This window comes from Macaca mulatta, chromosome 11, assembly GCF_049350105.2.
Source record: "Macaca mulatta isolate MMU2019108-1 chromosome 11, T2T-MMU8v2.0, whole genome shotgun sequence".
Lineage (NCBI taxonomy): Eukaryota > Metazoa > Chordata > Mammalia > Primates > Cercopithecidae > Macaca > Macaca mulatta.
Window position 1 is genome coordinate 75,835,215 of NC_133416.1, and position 20,601 is coordinate 75,855,815.

Sequence of the window (20,601 nt, forward strand, 5' to 3'; positions counted from 1 at the left end):
TTGCGGCTGGGCATGATGGCTCATGCCTGTAATCCTAGCACTTTGGGAGGCCGAGGCAGGTGGATCACCTGAGATCAGGAGTTCAAGAGCAGTCTGGCCAACATGTTAAACCACGTCTCTACTAAAAATACAAAAATTAGTTAGGCATGGTGGCAGGCACCTGTAAGCCCCGCTACTCAGGAGGCTGAGGTAGGAGAATCGTTTGAACCCGGTGGGTGGAGGTTGCAGTGAGCCAAGATCGCACCATTGCACTCCAGCCTGGGTAAAAAGAGCAAAACTCCATCTCAAAAAAAAAAAAGAGGTCAGATTGCCTTTGAATTCAGTAACGTGTGTGCAAAGTCTGTAAGTCAATTATATATTTTCTCTGCTTAACTAGGAAATTACTGCTGCTAAGCATTTGTTAAAAATTAAATCTTAAGTGGATGTGATTTATTTCTGAAAGGAAGTTTTCATTTTCAGAAAGTAAGTTTTTTGGTTTTTTTTGGTTGGTTTTTGTTTTTTTATTTAAAATGCCCTGTTGGGTTTTTATAATTTTTAATGAGTTAATCTCCTTTTTTTTTTGCTGATCAGTGGAACAGAACAGAGAACCCCAAAACAGATTCACACTGATATGGTCGTTTGGTTTTCAACAAAGACATCAAAGCAATCCAGCAGGAAATGGAATGCCTTTTTTACAAACTGCAGAAAAATATTATCTATGAGAAAGAAGATTAACCTTGATGGCTCCCTCACTCCATACCCAACAATTAATTCAAGATGTGTCGTAGTCCTAAATGTAGAAGCTAAAAACCATAAGGCTTTTAAAGAAAAACATAGGAAGATATCCTAGTAACTTGAGAATAGATGTTTCTTAGCTCATAGAAAGCAATAATCAGGGAAAAAAATTGGTTTGACTTTATCAAAATTAAAAATGTATCATTAAAAAAACACCATTGGCCAGGCGTGGTAGCTCACACCTGTAATCCTAGCACTTTGGGAGGCCGAGGCAGAAGGATTACTTGAGGCCAGGAGTTCAAGACCAGCCAGGGGAACATAGTGATACCCCCATCTCTACAAAAAAATTAAAATGTTAGGTGGGCATAGTGGTGCCTGTCTGTAGTCCCAGCTACTCAGGAGACTGAAATGGGAGGATCACTCGATCCTGAGAGGTTGAGGCTGCAGTGAGCCGTGATTGTGCCACTGCACTTTAGCCTCGGCGACAGAGCAAGACCCTATCTCAAAAAAAAAAAAAAAAAAAAAAACACCATTAAGAAAATAAATGGGAGCAAGCCATAGACTGGGATGTGTAGTTCATAAAGAACTATAACTCATATAATCCTAGTAAATCCTAGTAAAAAGGGCAAAAATTTGAACTGATACCTCACAAAACCAGATAGATGAATGGCCAGTAAGGACATGAAAAAGCCCTCAACGTCATTAGTCATCTGAGCTAAAATGTACTTCTGTATTAAGGATTTTTGCATGTTTTTTCTCGGATTGTAGTCTTTCTTCCTTTGACTTAATTTGGTTTTTTAAAAATAGACCTATTAAAATTACCCCTTTAAAAAATTTGGTACTTATTATTTCTTTCAGGGAAAATACTCTGCATACCTTAAAACAACGGCAGCTTACTTCTTACGTTGGAAGTGTTCGTCCGCTTGTCACTGAATTGGTAAATGTTCTTTGAAATGAAAGTTGCCTTCAGAGTTAACTGATTTTTTTTTCAGACTGAGAATTTTTTCTCGTGGATCTTTGTTTTGGTTTTCTAAAGGTTTGCACACACTAACATTTTACTGTAAAACGACTAAGTTGCATTGGAATCTGATGGAATACATTGAAACATGTCCGTGACCTTTGAATTGTAAATAATAAGTTGTGGAAAGTGTACTTAACTTGCCAGCATTAAAAACAAATTAATTTTGGTCTTATCTTAAGATTTGACTCTGCCTATGTAAGGTAGTGACTGACCTATGAAAGCTCTTTTATGTTGAAAGCAAGTGAAAAAAAAACTAAAGCCTTATTAGTTTGAGGTTAGAATGGTTATTATAGGATATGAGTAGTAGGAATAACAGTGGATTTGAAAAGAACTGAAGCTGAATTATTCTAGAAACAAAGGAATGAAGCTTTATGACAGGTAGGGCATGTGAAATGTTTATAGTGAAAAGTGAGAGAAATAAGTAACAATTGAAAAAAAACTTCTAGAATTCTGTTTAGTAACAAAATGGTTTTGATGAAAATTGGGAAAAAGAAAAAGAAAATTGTTTGGAAACTACTCTTAACAGCTTAAAATTGATTGTAGCTAAATTACATTGTAGCAGGCAACAGCTGAAAATCATTTAATCTTACCAGCTGGAAAGTGGTGATTTCCTTTTGCCAGAAAGAGACCATGTTCCAAAATTGAATTATATGTTTGCAAAATATTTTTGAAAGTAGCCAACTGATCTATTATGTATTCCATTTTCTGAATTGATATTCATATTACCATACACTAAGTAACATGTGGAGTAAGGATTACTTCCTTTCTTGAGTCACATTGAAATTGTTTTCAATTGGAAATCCATCATGTAGATCACGTGTGCTCTTTGCTGCTAAAGTGAGAACAACATATTATCCTAAATGCTTAGAGGCACATGAAAAAAAGGTAGGTAGAAATAACTGTTTTGGGGGATTTGCACTTATTAGAAATCTGTTTAAATTTTTATTATTAGGCATTGGTGTGTTTTATATGGCATTAATCCCAAAATAGGTCTTAATGGGCCCTCTTCCCACACGTTCTCAAAAAGTACCAGGTAAACACTTCATAGTCACAGAACAGAAGGTTTTTGCTTTGTGTTCATGTTCCATCTAGGTCTAATTCTGTTTAGACTTGACCATGTAGCTGCTATGACAGTGAAACTCAAGTCATCTTCTAGTGTAACCTGGGCTGGGATAGGCTTGTAGTAGTTCTGCCTTGCCTGACTGAGGCATGCCCTTTGTGGGCCAACTGAGTATGTTTTAAGTGGGGAAGCAGACAACTGTGTGGCTATTTGGAACACTTGTAATCTTGTGACAATTTCATTCCCTTTGTTACTTAACTAAATTGAAACTGAATTTGTTTCAGCCAGGCGCAGTGGTTCAGACCTATAGTCCCAGCACTTTGGGTGGCCGAGGTGGGCAGATCATGAGGTCAGGAGTTTGAGACCAACCTGGCCAACATGGTGAAACCCCGTCTATATAAAAAATACAAAAATTAGCTGGGCGTGGTGGTGTGCACCTATAATCCCAGCTACTCAGGAGGCTGAGGCAGGAGAATTGCTTGAACCTGGGTGGTGGAGGTTGTGGTGTGCTGAGATCATGCCACTGCACTCCAGCCTGGGTGACAGAATAAGACTCCGTCTCAGAAAAGAAAAAAGAAAAAATGAATTTATTTGTATATAAACTCAGGATGGGTTTATCATCTCTTGATGATGTGTAAAACGTATGTAAGTATAAAGGATTTATGGTTGATGATGACTTTTTTTTTCTTACAGGATCCTGATGCTCCCATAAGACAGAAAATGCCACTTGATGATCTGGATAGAGAAGATGAAGTTAGATTACTCAAATATCTCTTCACTCTAATCCGTGCTGGAATGACAGAAGAGGTCAGTCATGTATACCCTTCTTGTTTAATTTCAAAAAGTCATAGACTCTGAGTTGGAAGAGATTTTTGTGGCTGCCTAGTATGCCTTCTTAATGTAGTAATTCCATTCGTGGTATTTCTAGATCTAACTTCCTGTTAGAATATTTCCGGTGATAAGGCACACGTAACTTGTGAAAACAATGTAATCTAGTTTGTACAACTCTAATTAATAGAAAATTATTTATAACAAGTCATACTTTTCTTCCCCATATTGCACTGCATACTCTTAAGTATATCCCCATTATGTATTTTTTTGTTCCGTTTGGGATTTTTGTTTTTGTTTTTGTTTTGTTTGAGACCGTGTATTGCCATGTTGCCCAGCCTCATCTCGAACTTCAGGCCTTAAGTGATCCTCCTGCCTTGACTTTAAAAAGTGTTGGGATTATAGGCATGAGACACTGCACCTGGCCCAATCTCCATTAATTTTTTTTCTTTTTCTTTCTTTCTTTCTTTTTTTTTTTTTTTTTTGAGATGGGATCTCACTGTCACCTAGACTGGAATGCAGTGACATAATCACGGCCCACTGCAGTCCTTACGTCCCAGGCTCAAGCCCTGCCTCAGCCTCCTGAGTAACTGGGACTACAGGTACATGCCACTATGCCCAACTAACTTTTTTATTTTTTGTAGAGATGGAGTCTCACTATGTTCGTCCAGGCTGATCATGAACACCTGGGCTCAAGTGATCTTCCTGCGTTGGCCTCCCAAAGTGCTGGGATTGCAGGCATGAGCCACTGCACCTGACCCAATCTTCATTATTTCTAATGCTGATTTTTCAGAGTTTAGAATAAACCTAACCCTAATTCTAGGTGATACTATTTAGGCACTTGAAGGCTACAGTGGCTCTCAAACTCCTTCCTTTTAACCTTACCTTTTAAAAATGTGTGTGATAGTTAATATCTTATATGTAGAATGATAAGTATCTAATTGGACAGTTTACCAGATGGCTCTTTAGGTGAGATAGTGTGATGTGTAGGAGTTTCAGGCTTCAGTATTATGTTGTACTTGGTTTACAGTACTTTTTGCAATGGTCTTTAGATAGATTCTATGTTAGTTCAAAGTGTTGTTTATTCTCTTCTATGTTATCAACCATAAGCATATATTAATTTCTTATGTAATTTCTTACAGTAATTTCTTACAGTAATAAATATTGGTTTATTAAGCATCATTCTTACTGTTTTTATTAAGAAAAGAAGTTGGCCAGGCTCAGTGACTCATGCCTGTAATTTCAGCATTTTTGGGAGACCAAGGCAGGAGGATCACTTGATGCCAGGAGTTTGAGACCAGCCTGGGCACCATAGCAAGACCCTGTCTCTATTATTAAAATATTTTAAATTTAAAAAGTTGATACCATGTATTTGTTTATTCAGAAAATATATAAATCCCAGCCACTCTGCTAGACAGTGTGCAAGATGCTAGAAATTGCTATAGTAAACGAGGGATTTATTTTATTTATTTATTTATTATTTTTTTTTTTTTTGGTAGAGACGGAGTCTTGCTCTGTCGCCCAGGCTGGAGTGCAGTGGCGTGATCTCGGCTCACTGCAACCTCCACCTCCCGGGTTCAAGCAATTCTCCTGCCTCAGCCTCCCAAGTAACTTGGACTACAGGCACACGCCTCCACACCCGGCTAATTTTTTGCATTTTAGTAAAGACGGGTTTTCATGTGTTGCCCAGGCTGGTCTCGAACTCCTGAGCTCAGGCAATCCGCCTACCTCAGCCTCCCAAAGTGCTAGGATTACAGGCGTGAGCCACCGCACCTGGCCATGGGATTTATTTTAAAAAACAAAAATACAGTCATATTATTGAAGGCTCAAAAAACAGAAATTCTCAAGGTCTCACTAGCTTTATAAAAACCACAGATAGTGAGCTTTTTGTTTTTAATTATAGAGCTTTTTCTTTTGTCTTCCTTTTTAAGATAGTTGCAGTCATGGTATACATTCAAGTTTTTTCCCTCTTTTTAATAGTAATTTGAGATAAAATTTACATACCATATAATTCACCCATTTCAAGTGACACCATTCATTTTGTGAATTGTATAATATATATTGAATTATATAACAAAATTTGCCATTTTAATCATTTAAGTGTATCATTGTATAATGAATTATATAACAAAATTTGCCATTTTAATCATTTAAGTGTGCAGTTCAGTGGCATTCATTACATTAACAGTATTGGGAAACCATCACCACTGTCTGTTTCTAAAACTTTTTCGTCAACCCAAATACAAACTGTAACCATTATATGCAGTAACGCCTCATTCTCTTCTTCCCTCAGCCCCTGTAACCTTTAATCTACTTATCTCTATGATGTATAGGTGGAATCATACAATGTGCTTTTGTGACTATCTTATTTCACTTAGCATAATGTTTTCAATATTATATATTGAGTTTTTATCCTGCCTTTTTAAGATACCCTATCAAAACATTTTTCCATGTTAATTCCTACATAGCTCTCTTAGATTTTAAAGGCTGCAAGTTTAGAATGATGTTAGGGGTATGATATTCTTTAACTGGTTGTATTAATCAGGCTTTCTGGGTTCAAGTGATAGAAAGCCAACCTAAGTTACTTTATGCTTACAAGAGGAGAATTCATTGGCTCATGGAAGTGGTAAGTATAGAAGGTATAGCTGGCTTTCAGCAGGATCCAGGGACCCCAAAGATATCACTAGGATACTATCTGTTTCCAAGACCCATAGCTCTACCCTACTCTCTGTGCCTTCATTCCCAGGAAGCTACTCCCCATGTTGTATCAGAGATGGATATGAGACGCTCCAAGCTTACATCCTCCTGCCAGCTAGCAATCTCAGTAAAAGGAGTATATTTTCTTTCCCAGTATCTCCAGCAAGAGTCCTGATGGTGAATCTTGCTATAGCTCACATCCCTAAACTCAGAGTTCTGGAATGGGATCAGGCCTATCCAAAACATAGGAGCTAAGAATGGGGAAAAGGTGATTCCCTAAAGGGATGATGGAACAACAAACATGTATTTACCTTACTGGTATATAAACACATTTACTTACTGACTTACTGGTCAAGTTGAACATGCAATATTATCAGGGGAGTAAATGAGCAGTAACAGCCTTGTCATTAGAGACTGTTTTTGTAGTAGTTTTTCATAAATCAGAGGTCATCAACCTCTTTTAACCCCATTTGTTTCTAGCAGAATTAAATGCCAGTGGGTGCCGTGGGAACCTATTGTTAAGCCTAAAGTCAAATAGAAAAGGGATTTTTTAGAAATAAAAACAGGGCCAGGTATGGTGGCTCACACCTGTAATCCCAACACGTTGGGAGGTTGAGGTGGGGGGGATCCCTTCAGTCCAGAAGTTCGAGACCAGCCTGGGCAATATAATGAGACTCTGTCTCTGCAAAAAATTTTTAAAAAGAAAGAAAAATAAAGGCAGAAGCCACAGAAAGACATACATATGTTTTAAAAATAGAATACCATTATTTATTATTTATTTATTTATTTAATTTATTTTTTTTTTTGAGACAGGGTCTCACTCTGTCACCCAGGCTGGAGTGCAGTGGCGCAATCTTGGCTCACTGCAACCTCTGCCTCCTGGGTTCAAGTGATGCTCCTGCCTCAGCCTCCCAAGTAGCTGGGATTACAGGTGCCCGCCACTACGCCGGGCTAGTTTTTCTATTTTCAGTAGAGACGGGGTTTCACCATGTTGGCCAGGCTGACCTGGAACTCCTGACCTCAGGTGATGCACTTGCCTTGGCCTCCCAAAGTGTTGGGATTACAGGCGTGAGCCACCGCACCCAGCCAGAATGCCATTATTAACTGCCTACATCCATCCCTTGTAACATTTGTTCCATAAGTTATCTAAACTTGTCATATATTGGTTATACTTTACTCTAAAGTACCCTGGTTATTGTACTGACTGCTTTTTCTTGTTTCTTAAGGCACAACGACTCTGTAAACGCTGTGGTCAAGCATGGAGAGCTGCAACACTTGAAGGCTGGAAACTGTACCATGACCCTAATGTTAATGGAGGTATTTTAGTAGATTTTATATTGACAGTTGAGGACAAAGGCATTTCGCTCTAAATGCCAATCTTTGTGAACTATAGCTTCTCTTTTTAGAAAGGATTGTAATAAGGTTTCATTTTAAACCAGAAATTTTCTTTTACTGTTTTATAGGAACAGAATTAGAACCTGTTGAAGGGAATCCATATAGACGCATTTGGAAAATAAGTTGCTGGAGAATGGCAGAAGATGTAAGATAAATAAAATATTCAGTGATACTGTTTTTAACTCCAATTAATTGAAAGCCTATTCAGGGGCTATGAAACGTTGAAAGTAGTGTAAAACTGGTTTTCAAAGAACTTCCAATTAAATTGAGGAATAGGCTTAACAACTTATCAGAATTATTAAAACACTATGTACTAAGAATTAAGCATTGATATAAGGCAGAAATGTAAAGGAGGTACCAAATGAATTTAGAGAAAAAGTATTGGACTAAAGCTTAAAGCTGGCTTCCCTAAGGAAAGAATTGAATTGAACTTTTAAAACTTAGTAGGATTTGCGTTTTGGGGAATGAAAAACAAGAGGAAGGAATTCTAGGTAGGATACATAGATTGGGAAACTCAAAGTAAGGTAGGTCTACCAGGTTGGAGAAGAATGCTCATAAAGGAAATACTGTCAGTTCTGTTGTAACATGACATAGGTATTCAAAGTCACCACAATGTGCAGCATTGTACGAAAACCCCATAGGACTTAACAGGAAAATGGAGTTAAGACAAAAATACTCAAAAACTTCATTAGTGATACGTAAAATAATAAAAAGTTAATAAAAATGGTAGCACAGTTTTACATCTGTCAAACAGTTTAAAAAATACATAAATACTACAATAAATATGGCACTTTACCTTGAAAAAGGCCCAAAGTTTGCTTGTGGAATTGGCTGTCAGGGTGGTAGAAGCTTTAGCGCAGATAGCAGAAGTGTTTTTGAGAAGATCAGCCTGGCAATGGAAAAATATACTTAAAATTAGATGGACAAAAGGCTGAGAAAGTAGTTAGGAGCCTGTCAGAATTATTTGGACACTAAGTCATAAGGGTCTGACCTAGGATAGTATTGATGGGAATGGAAAGGAAGGAAGAGACACTGGTTAGGAGCAGTGATTAGAAACAGAAGGCAGAGGTGGACTCAGTTATGCAGTAAGAGTCTCTGAAGTCTCTTGTTTGGATGATAAGAAAACTGGAAATACCAAAAGTAAAATGGGGAATTAGTTCTACATAGAAATTAGATGCAAACTAATGCATGCCTTGTTTTGATGTTGTACATAGGTCAGTATCAGAGAGTATCAGGTCAATATCAGAGAGTATCAGGTATTGAGAAACATTCTAGGAGAAAATAATATATAGGTTGTTTCTGGAATAAAATTTGATTTTAAATATTCAAAGCATCCACTAGAGTTGGATTTGCTTTCACCCGATATTTGGCATTTAAATGTTTTACTTTTTTTCTCCAGATCTCAGCATTGATTATTTCATCACACTGAAGTTCTTCCTTGTTATTACCCCACTAGATCTTTCACTAAAGTTTAAAAACTATCAGGTGAATAGGTTCAGTCTAGAAGAGATTGCAAGACTCCACATTATGAGGAAAATTGACATACTAAGAAAAACAGTATTTCAAATTTGTTTATGTTCATTGTGTTTTAGGAGCTTTTTAATAGATACGAGAGAGCAATTTATGCAGCTTTAAGTGGGAATCTTAAGCAGGTATGCAATCTGTTTTAATGTTTAAATTTTTTCTGTGGAATAAAATTAAATAGATAAAATATTCTAACAATTGTATTTAACAAATATAAACTTAAGTGTATATACTTAAGTATGTATGTACATACTTAAGTGTAGCAATGATAGAGATAATCATGAATCAGATAGTGACTCGTTGTGCTTAATTTGATGTATCCCATAACATACATGGTGTTTTAATGAATGAAATCAGATTTCAGTTTTTAACTAAGAATTGTAAACTTAACTCCAACACACATTTATTGATGACTTAAAATACTCATAGCTGTATGCAGAAATGTGCCAGAAAGGCACAGTGAGTCCTTGGGTTGTCTTACATACGCATGTTTTTCTCACAACCCAATACTCCCCACATATTATAGCTATCTTTAGGGATACTACACTAATCAGTTGAAATGTCATATGAGCCTGGAAAACATGTTGTTGTTAACAGTATGAAAAAATCTGAACAGTTCAAACATCTTACAAGATGTAGTTGGCAGGGGAAAGCTTATTTGGCATAATTTTTTTTTAAATCCGCCATGTTTTATATCATTATAAAGTGATTTTATAGTCTGTATCATTGGATGTAATTGATTTTCCTTTCTTTTCTGTTGAATATGTCTATATGTTTCTGTTTTGTAATGGGGAAAAAGCTGCTTCCTGTCTGTGACACCTGGGAAGACACAGTTTGGGCCTACTTCCGGGTGATGGTGGATAGTCTGGTAGAACAGGAGATCCAGACATCAGTAGTAACTCTGGATGAAACTGAAGAACTCCCTAGAGAATATCTGGAAGCAAAGTGAGTTTGTTGGATTGTTTTGAGTCATGGTGATTTGTAGCATGCTCTTTGATGTTTCATTTTACAGCCCTTTTTCATATTATTAATATTATTCTTTTCCCGTTGTTTCTTTTGAAGCTGGACCTTAGAAAAGGTTTTTGAGGAACTTCAAGCTACAGATAAAAAGGTAAATGTTAATAGGAATATGTTAGACATCTGGAATAGGAAACAGTGTTATTCTGTTGGGCACTGTAGCTGAAAGGAAAAAGGTGGAACTTTCTCCCTTTTTCTCACCTATTAAAATAAGAATCATTCTTTGAAAGGAAGAAACTCAATTACATAAATGATACATCATTTTTAGTTTTTTGTTTAGGATTAATTTCATCTACATATATGCACATAAGCTATATTTATTCCTTTTTTAAAATTTAAAACACATTTTGAAAAATTATTAAGACTTTATTTTCCTAGATCTTAAAATCTAATTTTCTAAAAATTATATTCTTTTAAAAATGCTTAAACAACTATAGTAATATTGTATGTACTTGTAACAGTAAAATAATTTAAGAATGTATAAATAAAACCTTTATAGTACTATCTACCCCTTTATGGTTATTCCCCTGATATGATAAAACATACTGATATGTATCCTTCTATATTTCTCTCCATGATCTTACAACTATGTGTAAATAACGTAGATATTCCAATTTAGAATTTTGATTTTTGTGTTTTTCACATTGTACTACATATATTACTCTATAGCTTGATTTTTTTTTTCATTTAATGATAATCTCCAAATTAGTTTATTCATTTTCACTTAACCTTATTCTTCTTAATAAATAATGTTCTTTAGAATAATGTATGATTTATTTCAATTATTCCCCTTTGGGTAATATTTAGGTTATTTCTAGTGCTGTAATGAACTTACGTGTGTGCATACTTAGCTACTAGTCCTTCTATTTCTTTGGGATAAGTTTCCTGAAAGCAGGGTTACCGGGTTAAGGAGTATAAATAAGTATATGCTTTATACATTGTATATACGTATATACAGTGTTTCTGAATGAATTCTCTGAAGACATCACGTTTGATACCTTAAAAATATATACAATAAAAATAAATAAAAAGGCCAGGTATGGTGGCTCATGTCTGTAATCCCAGCACTTGGGAGGCCAAGATGGGAGGATCACTTGAAGCCAGGAGTTTAGACCAGCCTGGGCAGCATAGCAAAACTTCGTCTCTAAAACAAAAATTAGCTGGGTATGGTGGTGAACCCACTTGTAGTCCCAGTTCCTCCAGAGGCTGAAGTGGGAGGATCATGGCTTCAGTGAGCTGTGATTGTACTACTGCCCAGGAGGTCATGGCTTCGGTGAGCCCTCATTGCACTACTGCACTTCAGCCTGGGCAACAGAGCAAGGTCCTGTCTCAAAGAAAAAAGAAAAATTAAATAGATAGGTGGGTTGGTAAGTAAAGAAACATTTTGAAATGGATGCCGCATGCCTGTAATCCCAGCTACTTGGGAGCCTGAGGCAGGAGAATCGCTTGAACCTAGGAAGTGGAGGTTGCAGTGAGCCAAGATCGCAACATTGCACTTCAGCCTGGGCAGCAAGAGCGAAACTCTGTCTCAAAAAAAAAAAAAAGAAAGAAAAAGAAAATTGAAATGGAAAAATAATGTATTACCTAGTTGTGGCAGTTAATTCATACTTCCACAAGTAATTTATTGAATTATACATTCTCATCAGCCTTAAATGTCACACTTTTTATGTTTTGCCAGTCCGTCAGAATAGGTGGGAAGTAATCTTGCTATTCTACTCACATTTTCTTGTCTGTTCATAAGGCCAAGCATGTTTCCTTATGTTTATTGACCATTTGCGAATTTTTTGTTCATATCTTTTAGCTATTTTTCTTTGGGATTTTATATTTTTCTTATTATTATATGGGAGCACTTGATATAGTAAGGAAATTAATGCTTTTTCTGTCAAGTGTTTATTACCAGTCTATTATTTTGGAGATTCTAGCTAATGAAATAAAATAAGAAAATTAAGGAACAGATATAAATACTAGAAAGGGAAGAACATTTACATATGATAAAAATATTAGTCTAGAAACTTAAAGCTCAGTAAGTTACTAGAATTAATAAGAGAATTTGTTAAAGTAGCTAGATACAAGACAAAGTTTTTTTTTTTAAGTCAGTCTTTCTTACTTGTTATAACTATTTAGAAAAGGATTTAGTACCCCCTCCCCAAAAGTTCCATTTAAATTAAAGAGATCTAGGAATAAAAAATTAATCCAGGGTTTCAAGCCCTTCATTTAAAAAACTATAGAATCTTACTGAAGGACATAAAATAAGACATAAATAGATATATCATGTTCCTGGATGAGAGCATTTAATATAAATGTTACTCATTCCAGAATTAGCATAAAAACCTAATGCTGTGGGGTATTACTTCTGGACAGAAAATTGTCAAGTAAAAGAATAATTGAGAATGGCAAGAGCATTTTGAAAAAGAACAATAGGCTGGGTTTGGTGACTCACACCTCTAATCCCAGCAGTTTTGGAGGCTGAAGCGGAGGATCACTTGAGCTCAGGAGTTCAAGACCAGCCTGGACAACATGACAAAACCCATCTCTACAAAAGAATTTTAAAAATTAGCCAGGTGTGGTGGCATGCTTCTGTAGTCCTAGCTTCTCAGGAGGCTGAGGTGGGAGGATCACCTGAACCCAGGGAGGTAGAGGCTCCAATGAGCCGTGATTGCACCACTGCACTCCAGCCTGGGCAACAGAGTGAGACTCTGTCTCAAAAACAAACAAACAAACAAAAAACCACACTCAAAAGGAAAAAAAATAGAGGGTACTTGCCTTACTCAATAATAAAACTTAATATGAAGATACAACAAAACAGTATAGAACTGACATGAAAATAAATAGATGAGTGGAACACAAAGTCCAAACTAGATCCAAGTATATATGACAACTTAACAGATGTCAGAGGTGACCTTTCATTTCAGAGGGAAAGGGGTGGTTTATTTAAATAAATGGTGCTGGCATAATTGGATTTCCATCCAAAGAAAACAAAGCTAGATCCTACCTCATGCCATGTAACTAAAATAAATTACAGGTAGAGCAAAGGTTTGAATGTAAAAATGAATAAATGCTGAAAGAAAATTTAGACATCCAACTAAATAAAAATTGAAATATGTTTGACAACAAAAAATGAACTATATTCTTCAAAAAAATCAAGCTGCAAATAAGTTAGAAAAGGTTTTCTCTACTCTGTACCTGATCACTATTTTGTCTTTTTTCACCCTTGGTGCCATGTACAGAAGAGAATACTCAAAGAATGCTTTCAAGTACTGCTGCTCATGTTGAAAGAAATCTTAATAGTTTATTTTGCTTAGATCACATGAGTTCTTCCTTTCTGGTCCACTATGTGTAGTGCCAAGGTAAACAGGAATAAAATATAAGAACAAAAGTTTAATACCATTGAGAGATTAAATTGTTATAACATAAGTCTCTACTTTCAAAGATGCTTTTCAGTTCTGGATTTGTAAGCTATGAGTATATTCCAAAGGCAGTATCCTTTCCATGTTTTATTTTGTTTTGATCTTTCTAAGGCCCTTCATTTCCAGCTTTTTCTTTCTATATGTTCCTTCAAAAGTTCTAACATTTTTAGTTTAACAATGAATATATACTACAGAATGACTACTAGAAGATTTATGGAAAATTAAAAACTTTTTTTTCAGAGAGTTCTGGAAGAGAATCAAGAACATTATCATATAGTTCAAAAGTTTCTTATCCTGGGAGACATTGATGGTAAGATATGGTTTTATTTTACTTTGTGTTTTTTTTGTTTTGTTTTATTTTTTTTTGAGACAAAGTCTCACTCTGTCACCCAGACTGGAGTGCAGTAGCGCAATCTCAGCTTACTGCAACCTCTGTCTCTTGGGTTCACAAGATCCTCCAGTCTCAGCCTCCTGAATAGCCGGGGTTACAGGTATGCACTGCTATGCCTGGCTAATTTTTGTATTTTAGTAGAGATGGGGTTTCACCATGTTGGCCAGGCTGGTCTCCAACTCCTGACCTCAGGTGATCTGCCCCCCTTGGCCTCCCAAAGTGCTATATGTTATAGACATTGTATTACAGGCATGAGCGACTGCACCCAGCCAGTTTTATTTTACTCTTTATGAGTTCTTCATTGTCTTACAGTAATTTTTAAAATTTATCCAAACAATGCATATGACTTCCCATATCTTTTAATCTTGCTAAATATTAACCTATTTGAATGCAACTATTTACTTTATGTCAGAGGTGACCTTTCATTTGGTTTTTATAAAATAAAGTTTGGATTGAACCCAGACTCTGTTTAAGAGGGTGTAGAGTTATATCATGGCTATTAATTATGAGACAGTGACTTTAAAGCACTATAGGAGTGAAGTAAATATTCTTGGTAATGTTTATTTTTTTCTTTTGATTTTATTCCTATCGTTGAATCTTCACTTTGATGGCTTGTAGGTTTGATGGATGAGTTTAGCAAATGGCTTTCCAAAAGCAGAAACAATCTACCTGGACACCTCCTTCGCTTTATGACTCACCTCATTTTGTTTTTCCGTACTCTGGGACTACAGACCAAGGTATATAAAAATGAACGATTTCTTCTCTGTAATGTTGATGCTATATACCTATTGTCAAGAAAACACTACTTTTTTGTTATTGTTTTCTAGAAATGGTGATAAGGAATCAAAAGTCTTATATAGTCTTGTATAGTCACTCAATGATAACTCACTGGGAGTGGCCCTTTAGGGTTCTAGTCTGTGGCCACAGAATGCTGTTGGCTAACTGGTTTTTAATAGATTCATAACTTTATCCTTGTCTGTACCAACTTTAAATCAACCAGCTAAGCTAACTAAACAAAGTGAGTGCTATGTGAGATTTTAAAACTTTGTTGGTTGTTGTTTTGTTGCTTTTTTTCTAAAAAGGAAGATAACATTTTGGTCAGAGTACATATAGAAAGTGAATGATAAAGTAGTTGAAAGCTTGGGCTTTGGAGTAAGAGTCCTGAGTTTATACCCTTATTCAGCAGCTTCGATCTGTGTAACTCTGGGTAAATAAAACTTCCCTTGTCTTATTTCATCCTCTGTAAAATGTGAACAATAATAGTAACTACCCAAAAAGAGTTATGATAAGGTTAAATCAGGCAGTAGATGAATTTTGGTAAGCACTTAGCTTGGTGTATACTTACTGCTCAGTGGTAAACATTACAATTATTGAATTATTTAATAGTGGAATTTGTATTAAAAATTCTATTACTCTTTCATATAAGCAGTTGTATTTATAATTATGTCTTTTTTTCCTACGAAGGAAGAAGTTTCTATTGAAGTTTTAAAGACATACATACAGGTAAACTTTGAGAACCTACAACCTGATTGTTTTTTACTATTTTAATGAAAACAAAACTCAGAATGATACTATTTTAATTCTCAATGGTAAGAAAGCATCAGAATCCATAAGTGATCTTTTAATTATCAGCACAGTTGACCTTTGAGCAATGCAGGGATTAGGAAAACAACCCACCTGCCCTGCACAATAAAAAATTCACTATAACTTTTGACTCCCCAAAAACTTAACTACTGATACCCTACTGCTGACCAGAAATCATACCAATAACATAAACACACAATTAACACATTTTGTATATTACATGTATTATATACAGTCATCCCCTCAGTATACTTGGGGGATTGGCTCCAGGACCCCCATATATAACAAAATCTTTGTGTACTCATGTCCCACAGTTGGCCCTGCAGAACCTGCATATATGAAAAATCTGCCTTCCATATTTGCAGATTTCACATCCGGATAATACTGTATTTTCTAAGTTGAGTTGAAAAAAATTTGTGCATAAGTGGACCTGCACAGTTCAATCCCGTTTCAAAAGCTGAACTGTACTGTATTCTTACAATAATGTAAGCTAGAGAAAAGAAAACATTACTAAGAAAATCATAAGGGGCTCAGCGAGGTGGCTCATACCTGTAATCCCAACACTTTGGGAGGCAGAGGCGGGAGGATTGCTTGAGTCCAGAAGTTTGAGATCAGCTTGGGCAACATAGGGAGACCCCTCTCTCTACTACGAAAAATGTTTTAAAATTAGCCGGGCACAGTGGTTCATATCTGTAAACCCAGCTACTCGGGAGGCTGAGGCAGGAAGATTGAGTGAGCCTAGGAGTTGGAGGTTGCAGTGAGCTATGATCTCAACACTGCCCTCCAGCTGGGTGACAGTGAGAACATCTCAAAAAAAAAAACCAATCAGGCTGGGCATGGTGGCTTGTGCCTGTAATCCCAGCACTTTGGGAATCTGAGGTGGTTGGATCACTTGAGCCTAGGAGTTCGAGACTAGCCTGGGCAACAGTGAAAACCTGTCTTTTTATTTTTTTGAGAGGGAGTGTCGCACTGTCAACTGGGCTGGAGTGCAATGGCACGATCTTGGCTCACTGCAGCCTCCACCTGCCAGGTTCAAGTGGTTCTCCTGCCTCAGCCTCCTGAGTATCTAGGTGTCCACCACCATGCCTGGCTAATTGTATTTTTAGTAGAGATGGGGTTTCATTATGTTGGCCAGGCTGATCTTGAACGCCTGACCTCATGATCCACCCTCCTCGGTCTCCCAAAGTGCTGGGATTACAGGCATGAACCACCACACCTGGCCTGGACCTGTCTTTTTTTTTTTTTTTTTCCTAAGTTAAAAAAAGAATAAATAATAAAAATCATAAGAGAAACTACATTTATAGTACTATACTGTACCTGTTAATACTGTAAGTTTATGTTGTCTGTTTACAAGATGAATTGTCTGTTTGAAATGGACAACCACAGTTACAGACCTCAATCTACAGTATATCAAGCAATTCACCTTTTTCTTGTAATCTCATGACTTTTCTCTGCTTCTTGGGAGAACTTCCAGTATCAGTACTGGCACTTTGTATGGCTCCCATGGTGTTATTAAGGGTTTTTAGTATTGCACTCAAAAAATAGGAGACCTGGGAAAGATTACTTTTTATTGCAGTGTGCAACTGAAGAGACCAACTGCTCTTCAGAGATGATTAGCATCACACGGCATTTTAAATGGATACTCACAGCACTTGAACTCACCCCAGTAGTGGCAGGAAGTAGCTATAAAATTATTACAGTAGTATAGTACCTACTACAGTTAGTTTTATGCAGTTATGATTTAATACGGCATCTGTATGCTTGTTTACATTTCTCTAGACCACAATGTATGGTCTGCAAATGTGTATGTATGTTTTGATAAATTTTAACTTTTTATAATAGATTCATATATATTTTATAGTAGTAAGTGATAAAGTAAACCAGAATCTACATATAATGGATTTATGACATACCTAGTTTTTTTTGTTTTTGTTTTGTTTTGTTTTGTTTTGTGTGTGTGTGTGTGTTTTTTTTTTTGAGACGGAGTCTCACTTTGATGCCCAAGCTGGAGTGCAGTGGCATGATCTTGGCTCACTGTCACTGCAACCTCTGCCTCCCAGGGGTCAAGCGATTCTCTGGCCTAGCCTCCCAAGTAGCTGGTATTACAGGCGTGCACCACCGTGCCTGGCTAATTTAGTATTTTTAGTAGGGACAGGGTTTCACCACGTTGGCCAGACTGGTCTCAAACTCCTGACCTCAGGTGATCCTCCAGCCTCAGCCTTCCAAAGTGCTGGGATTACAGGTGTGAGCCACCTCGCCCGGCCTACCTAGCTTTTTCTTAATTTACTCAGTATTTCTAGGCTATTAATTTGTTTGTGAGTCTTTTTTTTTTTTTTTTTGAAACGGAGTCTCACTCTCTTGCCCATGCTGGAGTGCAATGGTGCAATGTTAGCTCACTGTACCCTCCGCCTCTCGGATTCAAGCGTGAATTTTTTTCAGATTATCACAAATCTCCAAAAAATGTTCTAATATATATATATTTAAATTAATATGTTTATTTATTTAGAGATAGGGTATTGTTCTGTCACCCAGGCTAGAGTTGACTGGCTAGATCATAGCCTATTGTAACCTCAGACTCGTGGGCTCAAACAGTCTTCTCCCCTCAACCTCCCAAGTAGCTGGTATTATAGACACATGCCGCCACCATGGCCAGCAAACTTATTTATTTATTTATTTATTTATTTATTTATTTATTTATTTTGAGACGGAGTCTCGCGCTGTCTCCCAGGCTGGAGTGCAGTGGTCGGATCTCAGCTCACTGCAAGCTCCGCCTCCCGGGTTTGCGCCATTCTCCTGCCTCAGCCTCCCGAGTAGCTGGGACTACAGGCGCCCACCACCTCGCCTGGCTAGTTTTTTGTATTTTTTAGTAGAGACGGGGTTTCACTGTGTTAGCCAGGATGGTCTCGATCTCCTGACCTCGTGATCCGCCCATCTCGGCCTCCCAAAGTGCTGGGATTACAGGCTTGAGCCACCGCGCCCGGCGCAAACTTATTTTTTATTTTTCTTTTTAGAGACTGGGTCTCACTATGTTGGCCAGGCTAATCTCAAACTCCTGGCCTTAGGTGATACTACCTTTTTTTTTTGAGAGAGTGAGTCTCACTGTCACCGAGGCTGGAATGTGGAGTGCAGTGGCATGATCTCAGCTCACTGCAACCCACCTTCCAGGTTCAAGTGATTCTCCTGCCTCAGCCTCCTGAGTAGCTGAGATTACAGGCCTGTGACACCACGCCTGGCTAATTTTTGTATTTTTAGTAGAGACGGGGTTTCGTCTTGTTGACCAGGCTGGTCTCAAACTCCTGGCCTTAGATGATCCGCCTGCCTCAGCCTCCCAAAGTGCCAGGATTACAGGCAGGAGCTACCAGGCCTGGTCTCAAGTGATACTTCTGCCTCAGCCTCCCAAAGTACTGGAATTACAGGCGCGAGCCACCATACCCAGCCAATTTTCCTATATATATATATATATATATATATATATATTTTTTTTTTTTTTTTTTTTTTTTTTTTTTTTGAGATGGAGTCTCGCTCTGTCACCCAGGCTGGAGTGCTGTGGCCGGATCTCAGCTCACTGCAAGCTCCGCCTCCCGGGTTCACGCCATTCTCCTGCCTCAGCCTCCTGAGTAGCTGGGACTACAGGCGCCTGCCACCTCACCCGGCTAGTTTTTTGTATTTTTAGTAGAGACGGGGTTTCACCGTGTTAGCCAGGATGGTCTCGATCTCCTGACCTCGTGATCCGCCCATCTCGGCCTCCCAAAGTGCTGGGATTACAGGATTGAGCCACCGCGCCCGGCCTTTCCAATACATTTATTGGAAAAAATCCACTTATAAGTGGACCCACACAGTTCAAACTTGTGCTGTTTAAGAGCCAACTGTACTCACTTTTTGGAATTTAAAATTATTCTAGGCTGGACACAGGGGCCCATTCCTGTAATCCCAGTACTTTAGGAGGCCAAGGTGGGCAGATCACTTGAGCCCAGGAGTTTGAGACCAGCCTGGGCAGCATAGCGAAAAGCCGTCTCTACTTAAAAAATACAAAAAATTAGCAGGGCGTGGTGGCATGCACCTGTAGTCCCACCGACTGGGGAGGCTGCGGTGGGAGGATCACCTGAGCCCGGGAGACAGGTTGCAGTGAGCCATGATCGTGCCACTATACCCCAGCCTGGGTGACAGAGTGAGACTCTGTCTCAAACAAATAAATAAATATAAAATAAAATTATTCTGTTAGCAACACAAATCCACATCTGTATGAACCTTTCCTGAATACATTTGAAATTTTAAAGTAAACTTTTTATTTTATTATGACATACTTTGATCTTTTTCTATTTTTTAGCTTTTAATAAGAGAAAAACATACAAATCTCATAGCATTTTATACCTGTCATTTGCCTCAAGACCTAGCTGTTGCCCAGTATGCATTGTTTTTGGAAAGTGTTACAGAATTTGAACAGCGCCACCATTGCCTGGAGTTGGCTAAAGAAGCAGGTAAAAATGGTTGAAAAGTTTGTCTTTTGGCCTTTGTAGGCAAATATTCATTTTGGCTGTAGTAACATTTATCCTTCTAGTTTTAAATCTTATTTCTGTTGAGGGGAAAAAAGGAATAAAATTTTCAGGGAATTTTTGTTTTAGGACTAAAGTTACTTATGCTGTAACTCATATGTAAAATATCTTTTAATTTTGGCATTTTCTTTTGTATAAATATCTTTCATATTTTACATATTTTATTTTAAGGAATTATTGTTCCAAATTTACTGAATCATTGTGACTGTTTAGAAAATATTACTATCAATTATTAATCTCTGTTTTTTGTTGCTTCAAAAAATTATTTAGATTTGGATGTTGCAACAATAACAAAAACTGTAGTTGAGAATATTCGAAAGAAAGATAATGGTGAATTTAGTCATCATGACCTGGCCCCAGCCCTAGATACTGGCACTACTGAGGTAATTTGGGATGGGGGGCAGAGGTGT

The 20,601-nt window shown here is 37.4% G+C and overlaps 1 protein-coding gene across 2 annotated transcripts in view; it reads left to right on the top strand.

The window, feature by feature from the left end:
• The window catches only part of NUP107 (nucleoporin 107), a 56,181-nt gene that overhangs the window by 24,611 nt on the left and 10,969 nt on the right, over window positions 1–20,601 (top strand). For both annotated transcript variants that reach the window (XM_015152173.3, NM_001261486.1), the window contains 12 exon segments: window positions 1,573–1,651; window positions 3,489–3,602; window positions 7,547–7,637; window positions 7,784–7,860; window positions 9,308–9,367; window positions 10,039–10,184; window positions 10,302–10,350; window positions 13,904–13,973; window positions 14,673–14,791; window positions 15,519–15,557; window positions 19,966–20,116; window positions 20,462–20,574. In XM_015152173.3, coding sequence (XP_015007659.1) covers window positions 1,573–1,651; window positions 3,489–3,602; window positions 7,547–7,637; window positions 7,784–7,860; window positions 9,308–9,367; window positions 10,039–10,184; window positions 10,302–10,350; window positions 13,904–13,973; window positions 14,673–14,791; window positions 15,519–15,557; window positions 19,966–20,116; window positions 20,462–20,574 — 1,108 coding nt within the window.